Raw genomic sequence first — 11,458 nt, forward strand, 5'->3', positions numbered from 1 at the left:
TTCATTTAACAAATGTCAAAAATGTATGGAAATAAAGTATTACTTCAACTTTTTGCAAGTTACCTGCTTAGTCTTGTTGACAAGCTCTTCAAAGATGCCCATGGTATATGGGATGACCGACAGAACATCACTGGCGCTCATAAAGCCAAATTCGTTTCCAAGGAGACGGAGGAAGATTGTCGCATCGGTAGCAGAGGTCTGCATGCCAACAGCCTCATGAAGTTGATTCAATTTACTCATAGTTGTCTCATGGATGATGTCAAACATCTGAGAAGTAACAGTGTAAATAAATCATTAAAGGTGCGGATACCAGTCACTTCATCAAGAGTCTGGCGATGAACACATCTATATATCCAGAAGAATTAAGACCTCATCAGATACTTAAATGTTTAAAACATTTGTAATCAGAGTCAGGAGCCTCAAGATGTATGTACACTGCTTCAGACAATGTTAGTATTGTGCGGACCTACGTGTAATAATCCAGAGAACGCGGATGTGTCCAAGTGAGAAATCATCTACCGATATTACATGACAAGTAAGAAAGATGATTGTGGTGATAGAAAACCAGTTTGCGGAAAGATGCTACGAAGCAACGACGACAAAGATGGCTAAATGTCTTACCCTTTGATTGTCGCCAGCCTGCCTCTTTGCCTTCTTTTGGGATTTATCTTTGGTGAGGATGTTGTTGCTAGCAGTCTCAACCTCTGGGTCGGTGATGATCCAGTTTGCCAACTCGGCTTCGGCAAAGTCGCGAACCTTGGACAGGATTTTCTCATCGAGATTTTCGAAAAGGTTCTGGAGGCTGATGTCCGGGAAGAAACCCTCGGGGCCTAAGATGGATTCGAGTATTGGCTCGAAGCCCTTCATTTCAAATCCGGTCTAATTGAATACAAGAATTGTAAGGAAAAGAAAAATAACATGCTTATTTTGACTTTCTTCTTTCCATCTAATTCGTTAAATTTCTAAGCAGTGACTTTATATATTATTGTGCGTGGCTTGTGCAATAAATGATATGCTGAGTATTTTTTTAACATTTCCCCTGAAAGTAATTATGTTCCTATGAGCATAGCTTCTCCAAATATATCGACTTGCGTTATATTTGCATTGCATAGTATTCCCATGTGCAGCGTTCGAAGGTTTTCCAATTCTACACTTGCTGTTCCTCCTGAAGATGATCATGTTCCAACATAGATGCTCAAATTAGTTAACGGGATTTAAATATTGGAAATGTAGTATTTTTATTGAGAATGCAGATTTCAGAAACAAACTGTAATTCTGTGATCACCTCAAACAGATCCCAGCTCTTGCCAAAAGCGTTCAGGACGTAGTGGAACATAACTTCCTGAGGGAGATAGCTTTCCGGCTTGTAAATGAGGTCACCCTCAAACTGGACGGCTAAGGTGTTGTTTCTCCAGGGCTCAGTCAGGTTGTTCGAAAGCTCAAAGCAGCGGGAAAACTTGCGGAAGTCCTTGGGGTAAGCTGGGAGGTCGTCGTCACCCATGACCTCCCTCAGGTTGATCTTCAACCTGGAGACATTTCAAAAGAACATAATAGTTTTGAATGTCAAGTCACTCTAGCAACGAGAGTGTCTTTAATTTCTCTTCGTGAGCGTTTCAATGTGAATTAGGTCTACTACTTCCGCCCTGTGTTTTCTTATTCTAATATTGACTTGAATGTTACCTAGTTTGAAAAAAAAATGTTATTTTCACCACTTACTGTTGAAGAGTTGGTTCGCTAGATTCCAGCACATTCTCGATATAAGAGAAGCAGAAAGCTTGCATCTGCCTGACGGGTTCAGTCTTCAGGAAAGTCCAGATTCCAGTCAGCTCGGAGACGCTTAGGTTGGCCTTCATGGTAAGGAGGAAGGCAGCAATTCTGTGGGGCACAGGAAGAGATGTTTCCTTGAAGAGCTCTTCGATGACCTGGCGACGAAGCTGGCCATCGAGGACGAAGCGACGCATTGATGGTATGGCAGCCTTGGAGATGTCATTGGGAATATCCTTGTTCTTGGCACAGCTGATCAGAGCGGGCGAGACTTTCTCTGAGTAGCTAAAAGTGAGCTGATCGTAGCGTTCAACTGGTTCACCGATGTTACCAATGGCCTGTTAATGATAATGAGATTATCGGGATAGGAATTGACGTACACTGATTTACATCACTTAAAGGACAAGTTCAACTTCATAGACATTTGGATTGAGTGAATGCAGCCATATCAATACAACACATCAGCAAGGGTTTGAGGAAAATCGGACAATCCGTTTAAATGTCATGAATTTTTCAAGTTTCTGCTTAGTCACTGCTGGATGAGAAGACTACTACAGCTTGTGATGTCACATGTGTACAACGATATAAAGAAAGTATAAGGAAAATTCAAGATATTTTCACTTTTCTCACGTAATAAAAGAACACTTGACTTCCCTCTTTCCGAAGGCAATGGGAAATGAAATTACCCTTAACATATGCCAGTGACGAGTCGGGGAAATGTGCACTTTTTTTCAAAAAGTAAGATTTTGTGAAGTTCTCTTTATATTTTCCTTATATCGTTGGACACATGTGACATCATTCACACTAGTAGTCTTCTCATCCAGCACTAACTGTGCAGATACTTTAAAAATTCATAATTTTTGAACGGATTGTCCGATTTTCCCAAAACTGTCACTGATGTGTTCAAATAATGTTGCTGCATTCACTCAATCCACATGTCTATGAACGTGGACTTGTCCTTTAATGACTTTATAACATATCAAATGTTATTGAAACCTCACGACGAGGCCAACGAATATGATAAACACACATTTCCTGTTATAATTACCTTCAGGGCAATCAGGGTGAGACGCTCATCTTCAACGGGAACACTGCAGTCAGTGTGGACGAGAGACTTCAGGTACGCAATGGTGTTCATCATGGGCTCCGGGAGCTGAGCAAACGGAAATGGAGAAAACAAGCAAAATCCACGTCATCAAGAGATTGAAATCTGCACAGTGGCTGATTCGTTGTCAGATCATAAGAACAATATTTTGGGGAAACGGTGTAAAATGAGCATCATTTGAAAGGGATCCTTACCATGCTGCTGGTGTGGATGTCTTCGTTGTTCACCCAGTAGTTGTGGACCATGATGCTGAGTGGGAAGATGGTAATCTGAGATGGAACCATCTGGGCCATGCGCAGCATCTCGCTCATGAGCTCCAAGGTTGGGTAGTTCTGGAATGCCATAGTGACCATCCAAACGTTAGCAAGGGGTTTTGGTACAATGCCCTTGGCAATGGCGTAGTTCTTGACGCTGAAGCAGGGCATGGTGGTGCATGGAAGAAGTCCGTCCAGCAGGTACTCCCTGGGAGTAATTGAAGTAAATAAGCACATTATGTGTGGCCTGTCATGCAAAACGCTCATACCTCACTCTTTGCCATTTCAACCCATTTGCCTAGATAAGATAGGGAAGACATAACGAATTAGTGCCTTTATGCGTATATCACCATGATGAAAGAAGCAGTAATGATTTCTATTCACTATTGCTTGTGGGAACTATGGAGGTTAACAATAATGGGTTTTCTGGCTCTCATTTCTAAATATCATGTTACATCATCCACTAAATGACAGGACATAAACCCTGTAGCAGACAATATTAATAAATCCAAATACGCATATATTAAAGTGAATTCATTCAAACTTCATCTTTCAAGAAAGACAGTGTGATTCAAAGGAGAAAGCAAAGTGTGATTCTATACCTTGCAAGCATAATTTTGTCGGGGTTGTCTCGGCATGTCTGAGAATAGGTGCTGCAGTCGTAGGCGTGATCAAAGACCTCATGGATGGTGTCGTTCTTCATACCCTGCAGAGCAGCTCTCCACCTGCCGAAGAGTCGGGGAGTCTCCATCCTGACTTCCTCGCGGGAAGACTTGACGAGAGCCTTCAGAATGTCAATGGCCTGATCGGCTGTGACGTCATCTGGCTTCTCACCAACTTCCTTCATGTCGTGCTCGTACCTCAGGGTGGTCGACCGCGTGTCTGTTCAATGTCAGAAAGGTTTAGTGAGTGTGATTCTACTGGCCATAATTTTCTACTAATCTGCTCCCAAGGGACGTCTTATATTAGGTCGTTTTGGCGCGGAAATTTCGTGAAGTAATTGTGATTGTATTTGTTTGTTATGTTAGTGAACGTATGTATACATGTAAATTGTGCTGATTGTATAATGCTAACTATGCTATGCATACGATTGCAACAATTAAGGCAGCAAGGGTATGAATGCTGGGCCTTCATACATAACAGCGAATGGAATGAAATTGAATATTTTTTGCACCAGTTTATCAATGTTAGGAATATTCTCATTTCTACAGAAATTGACCAAAACGAAAGGAGATGGCTGGCTGTGTTCTCCATCCCAGGTTTTAAACACACAGAACAGATTTTCGTCACTCGAGAAGGGTAAAACAACAACAACGACAATAACAACAACAACAACAACAACAACAACAACAACAACAACAAGCAAGCAAGCGTGAGAGTGAACTTACTTGCGGGGTCGATGTAGAGGGTGTTTAGCTTTCTGATTTCAAGGCTCATCATAGTTGTTCGGATAGATGTGCGCACTCCGCTTTCGCTGTTGAAATTCATCGGCCACAAGGAATGGAGCTCAGTGCATTCGATGCGCTTGAATTCCGCGCTTGTTCCCTTGACATCGTAGAAACACAGCTTGGACGAATTGAAGTACTTGTCCATAACAGTCTGGAATAAATGATAATGGTGAGTGATGAAGATCGGTGATTGCCGAACATGTGGAGGCAGTATCGCAGGAGCATTGAATGTCATTGTAGCATCTCGTTAATATCATCATCAAGTACACGGATTTCTGCTCATTAGTGGAGCAGTGAGGGCACGCTTTTGCGGAGACCTTTTCTCTGCTGATTGGACATTGCTATCATATATTGCTGTCCTGCATCACCGCCTGTAAACAGCCAAATGTACGAATAACCTGATGGTAACGTTGACATTTATATCAACACATGCATTACATACATTACATTTTGTTACATTACACAATATTTTGCTTTTACTTACTGTGTTGAAGATAATATCAGTGAAACTCTGCCACATAGTCACGTTCTCGGGGAGTTCCCTGAGTTGACATGTGCTCAGGTCGGTGTAAACCTCAATCTTGCGGGGGCGCTGCTTGTTGTCCCTCGTCTTGACTACCATCTCGTTGCTGCAGTTTCCGTGGACGGTCACCTCATCGATGATGATTCTGTCGACGTCGTCGGCTTTCATGTCCAGCTGCAGGTAGGTGAGGATACCGCGCTTGACGTTGAGAACGGACACGGGTTCGTCAGGGTGAGCCAGCAACTCGACGATACGTCCCCTGTTGGTAATGAATACGAGGTCGTGAGCTCTCATCTCGAATTCGAACTCCGGTTTGGTCTCTCTCCCGGTTTCGACTTCGTAGATATGGCAGTCGAGGGTCTTAAGGACGTTCGTACATCGTTCCGGTGCTTGCACTATGACGTTACAAGTCACGTTCATCATCGATCCGGGTCCGGCGCCTTTAATGCCTGACTCAGTCAGTGCTTCATAGGCGAATGTGTAGGAGAAACCTTCCTTGAATCTTGTCAGATCTGTAAAATGAAATGACAAAAGGATGTAAGTGGCAAGTCATCACAGGTGACTCATAGCCTTCTATAGCTTACATTAATATATTCTGTATGTCCATTTATGGCGCTAATAAAATATTCATTTTTTTCATTAGCGATTATTTTCAAACTAGAGTTAATGTACTATAGGTCAACGTAAATTTCTTTTCTCGATTTTAGGGAACAGATAATATCTGCAGAATGATGTCAAAAACCCTGGCTCATTGCAGAAACATACGAAATTATGAATAAATATGATTGCCATTTATCTTAAGTCAAGAGACGAAGAAGAAAAAGAAAACACAGAACAAGCAAACGGATATTTTGATGGTGAGTCATGTTTTAATTCTATCATGGTCAGTATGGTGTGTCCGTCTCCGAATTCTATTTTTTTTTTGTTGTTGTTGCAAGATCCGTATATTGCGCAGTTCTAGTTGACACTAGTTGACGACGCAAATTTTTATAATCATTTCGTCCTTGCTCGTAGGGGCTACTTTGTTGAAGTAGACAGACTGGGTTCCCCCATACATCTGACAAAACACGCGATAATTGGAATCAATATCCTGCCTAATTCTTCCAGGTCTATACCCAGAATCTTATCATTTGGGCTGCAGTGATTACACAGTTGCTCCCTGAATCTCGTATTTGCTCTTCTTCTTTTTTTTTCCTTTTTCGCTCGGGGACACCGCGTTATCATGGCGCATACAATCAAGTGAACAATTAACTACATTAATCATTGTTAAGCGCAAGGATTATGTTCTGGATCCCGGTGACGGTAGATTACACCATATACCAAGGACACGATATGTAGTGTTTGTCCTGGTACGGACTGGACAGGATTGCATTGATACGGGTATTAAAGGTGTTCTGGAGAGACCAACGGAGAATATCTAGTGTGAACTCCGTACACATGCTATCGATTTTAGAGAGAATGAAACCCAAATGTACATACGGATTGAGTTGATACAGAAATATCGAAAGGACCAGTGTCTCCTTTGTAGACTTAGTTATTCAGGTAAGCCGAATCGGTAAGATTCTTTTCTTTACTCAAAATTTGTCATCCTTGCAATTAAGATGAAATTTTCAAGCCTTAATAGATACACAACGGTGTTTGAATTTTATTCTCGAAATCTGTCCATTTCAAGATGAGGGAGGACAGCTTAAGTCCACGCAAACGCATTGCTCTGTGAACAAGACACACACAAACACAGAAACATACACACAGACACACACATACACTGACATGCATATGTACGTAAAGAAAACAAGAAAACAGCCTCAAAAGTCAACCGAACTCACCTGAGCATTCAGCCTCGGGGATATCTTCGATACTCCTCCGGACTGGGCCTGTTAAAGATCAAAGTGCATCAGGTTTTATCATTAGTGGTGCTGAAGGAAAAAGACTCATTCATGCCTACCAATATATCATTATCAATTAAGTTCTTGTTACTGGAGCCGCGAAATAGCACGGCACCTATAATTCTAATACTGTTTATTTTGCTTTGCTTGTTAAGATATTTTAAACATAGTTTCTTCTAAGGTTACCGCAAGCCCAAGCTACGACAATAGTTGATTGGATTCCGGGAATATATTCGTCGGTAGTGACAGGGGTTTATAATTGAAACCTTGCACTCGTATCCGCATTCAAATAAGACGGCTTGACAATATCTTGCAACACCTTGATATCAATTTCATTATACGTTCACGAATAGCAGTATACGGGGGATGTTTTATTTTCTAACAGGAGAGCACCTTCTTTGTTCTTTTGAAAGAGAACGAGGATATGCTGCTTTTAAAGACGACAGGGAATTAAAATAATGATAAATATGTTGATTATACCTAGTACATTACTGTTGACAAATCACTTTAAAAACCTTAAGTGACTTATCAATGTCTTATCTGATATTGAGTGAATGTTAATACGTTTGACTTAGGATGAATAATAAACATAGGTCCCGATAAATATGTATCTTTATTCGATTGGAACGGATGTTCCAGCCAAAATTAACAAGATAGAATGACGACCTTAAGACTTTGGAAACAATTTCGAAAATCTTAAAAGCTATTTAAGTTTTTATCTTTCTCAGTTTTACTGCATTGATTGATTTGTAAGAGCTTGTTTCTTCTTCTTATTTTCCTAAGGAACGAAAATAGTACAAGTTTAAATATATTGCACATTGTATCTTTGGTGTCTCTGGGTATAACAACACTACATTACTAAGAATACACCACCCCCAGTACGCATTTCATCACATAGTTATGAAATATTCGAAAGCACAAAACAAGATTTCGGAGCATATCAGTGAAGACAGGAATGTGGAAATCTTTCCGGAGTACTCATGAGCGAAAGCAATGTGGTCAAGTGGTTATATTCATAAATCTACGGAAGTATAGCACACTGGGTGATGAAATCACCCTCTGATAATGGGTAAACGAATATTATCAACCATCATTACTTAATAAATAATTAATCCAGTTCAGTTCAATTCAAATGTTATTTCCCTTACAATGTCTTTTTTTTCGACAGAACATAACGTACACTTCACTCTCTCTTTTTTTTTGTAGCAGAGGAATAATGTATAGATGATAGATTGTGAGATGTACGAAGTATACAAAATAGCGAAACATGATAACAAAACATTGTAATACATCACCAAGGAGGATAATGCGTAATGTTATTTGGTGTCATCTGACGACTTTCATTACAAACACTTCCCTTTTTAACAACACAGGCACTATAATGGTTTGCAAGAAAACAGCCGCACAAATGCTAAGGTCACTTACGCGCTATTCTACCAATGCACGACTCTTGTATATTAAAGAAACAAAGTGACTATTCATCCTTCAGGTCAAACAAAATTTCAGGGAACAAGAACAGACTTTTGAGAAGATTATGTTCGCCATCTGATCGAGGAGGAATGCAAGTCACAGAGCAACATCCCGACAAGAGCGTGGAAGTATTTTACCAGATGAGTTAATGACAAGCTCAAGATTATTTGGCTTAATCTCATTCAAACTTCGATTTTCAAAACGGAGGGCAAAGAGAAACGCAGTGAAAAGAGAAACGCAGTGGTTGTATTCGAAACTTACCGGCAACGACGGCCGTCGCGAGGAGCTGACCAACTAGGAGAAAACAGACCGCCTTCATGGTGACGGTATTCCTGATTCCCGATTCTGGTCCTGTGATTGTTGGAGGATAGTGGCTGGTGGAGAGAGGAACTGCCGTTTTTATAATAGCCTAAGATGCGATAACTCGACAAAGTCAAACTTCTGAGTGGCGGGACGTGCCTCCTGATTGGTCGAGACTTGTGCGAGAAGGACGGGTGAATACTCCTTTCTTCGACGTGATTGGTTGGTTATAAGGGGGGGGGGGGTGAATGGTATCTAGCGTTAACGAACAAGAAACGTGATAACCCGTTTCATAAGTGTGTGAATTACCTTGGCTTCTGGACATAGATATGCGTTTCAAATCAACATTGGTAAGGACATCATGTGTACACAAAGAAACAGACAAAAGTACGGTGAACAGAGACTAATACAATATAACCATTAGTAGAAAAATGTTGGCTTAAAAACAATGGCAAGCAGGGGAAATGTCAAAGACCAGGCACCCTCCAAATATTTAGATTGCAGTGTTATTGAAAAAAAAAATGATAGCACTGCACCGATAGGAGGTTATCGAAGAAACACTTATTTGATTTTTCTTTTGTTGTGCTCCCATCCATGCAGACATATCTAGGAACAGAGGCATGATTTCATTGTTTGGGCAATCGATTAATTTGTCATGTGTATACAACATGCTGGGAAAAGGTCACCTTGCAAGTCACGCTGAATAGACAAGGCGTGTTCTTTATGCTTTTTACACAGTCAAATATTGCGCCACCAGAGTGTAACAGATAAAGACGACGCGGTCAAGATGACTTTTAAGACAGATATTTTCTTTGATGACCTATACAACTGATCAAAATTTATATACCAGTGATGAATTCAATCCCTCTATTTTGATTTCTTAAAATGTTGCTGTTATTTCATAAAAATGTACGATATTAGCGCGTCTATAAAATTATATCAAGTAGTTCCCGCTCTTCCTCTTTCGTTGACTTGGAGACGAATGTATTCCGGTTGAATGTATAATGCTCTATATTCATATGCATGTGTTTGACTATCTCGTCACGCATTAATATATCTGTCGAACATAATATGACTATACAATATGCGGTTTCTCCTCTAGGATTAGGACTTTGCTTTTTTTAAATGAAATTTAGTCTTAATTTACCTCCTTTTTTGCAGCGCTCTTATGTATACAGACAAAATTACGACAAAATTCATCATTACGAAGTTTCTCAACTTAACAGTTGTAGTTACAAAAGAGCAAGCTGACAAGAGTATTTCGAGCTCTGCTTTCCAGAAATCAGTAGAACAATATTCACAATTAGGTTACACAACAAATCAATTATGTTTGGTGTTACGAGTGGACTCACGTGACACCTCGTTGCTCAACTTCTGGAAATATTTCACCTTATCCCATAAGCAACTGAACCGCCCGAAACCACCAGTCAGATTACTCCCTAAAACACACGAAACTGCCCGTTCTCTTAAAAAAAAAGTTTTATGCTTTACTATCTTTATTGTTTTTATATAAAATACATAATTACATTGTTTTAAAGAGTTCAAAGGTCACCGAAAGTATATATGTTGGAATGATTTCTGTGACACACAAGTTTCTTGGTAAAATCTTAATAGGCTTTCACATAAACATAACTTATAATAGACAAAAAAAAAATAGACATGCAATGATCTATTTTACACAACTTAAAAGATTTTAAAAAATGAGAGTATTATTCCTGTTCTTTCTAGGGAGAAATAAGCCATTATGTACGGAATATTTAATTGCTAAGGGGTAGTGATTGCACTTACTCAACTATATTTTAGCTCTGCCTTCTAGAAATCAATAGAACAATTCGTAATTTGGTTGCACAACAGAATAATCATGTTTGGTTTTACCAGTAGACTTAAGTGACACGCAACTCCTGAAAATATTTCACCTTATATGATTCCACTTACTCAACTGTATTTTCCCGCCCAGCGGGGTATGCTTATCTGTTCTATCTCGCCAACAAGTACTTGTTTTGTGACTAATTCTTGCTACCGAATGGATGATAAAGTCTATATTGTTTTCTTTTGGTTAGCCTGTGACCAAGGAGTCTGTATCCAGACGCACAATGACGGTGAAAATGTGACATAACACCAGCGACGCGTTTTTATCAGTGTCCTAGGCTTTTAATGCTTTGTGCAAATTGATCGCTTCTCATGCCCTTAAAAGAGTTCGGTTGGTTTCACATTACCTGGCAAAATCGCACATACACAGACACACACAAAACAAATAAACGTGTTTCACATGATAAAGATTTATAGATTATATAAATGAATATATACACGTAAATGTATCTATGTACTTGCATACTTTATGCATGGCTCGACACTAACTTTTTTGTTTGGTGGCCCGATGGGGCCACCAAAATCCTAAATTTCAAAATTTTGGTGGCCCGAGAGAAAAATTTGGTGTCCCCCCCCCCAATGAATAAAACAATAAAAAACGTGGAAAGTCCTTTTTTGTATGAGTCAAATATTTAAGTTTATGATAGCAAGAATTAGAAGTTGGACATATCTACTCATAAATAAACTTCAACAAACTTGCAACACTCACTCTCAGGCACTCATTCAGTCCTTTTCATCCATCCTTTAAACAAATTTAACTGCTAATTTCCGGCGCAAAAAGTTACGAATTTATTGACATACTTTTCAAAAAATTTTGGTGGCCCGAGGCGGGCCACCAA

General features: G+C 39.8%; 1 protein-coding gene across 1 annotated transcript in view; it reads right to left on the bottom strand.

The window, feature by feature from the left end:
* The window catches only part of LOC139745413 (uncharacterized), a 28,161-nt gene extending 19,392 nt beyond the window's left edge, over positions 1–8,769 (bottom strand). Inside the window, exons 1-11 of the mRNA XM_071655807.1 lie at positions 8,712–8,769; positions 6,921–6,968; positions 5,056–5,606; positions 4,512–4,722; positions 3,726–4,005; positions 3,064–3,331; positions 2,813–2,917; positions 1,717–2,102; positions 1,286–1,526; positions 622–879; positions 64–267 (exon numbers count right to left, since the gene is read on the bottom strand). Of these exons, the coding sequence (XP_071511908.1) occupies positions 64–267; positions 622–879; positions 1,286–1,526; positions 1,717–2,102; positions 2,813–2,917; positions 3,064–3,331; positions 3,726–4,005; positions 4,512–4,722; positions 5,056–5,606; positions 6,921–6,968; positions 8,712–8,769 (2,610 nt within the window). The remainder of the gene's footprint in view (positions 1–63; positions 268–621; positions 880–1,285; positions 1,527–1,716; positions 2,103–2,812; positions 2,918–3,063; positions 3,332–3,725; positions 4,006–4,511; positions 4,723–5,055; positions 5,607–6,920; positions 6,969–8,711) is intronic.
* Between the last annotated feature and the right edge of the window lie 2,689 nt (positions 8,770–11,458).

This window comes from Diadema antillarum, unplaced genomic scaffold, assembly GCF_040938485.1.
Source record: "Diadema antillarum isolate AM-2024a unplaced genomic scaffold, OU_Dant_1.0 scf00000036, whole genome shotgun sequence".
Classification (NCBI taxonomy): domain Eukaryota; kingdom Metazoa; phylum Echinodermata; class Echinoidea; order Diadematoida; family Diadematidae; genus Diadema; species Diadema antillarum.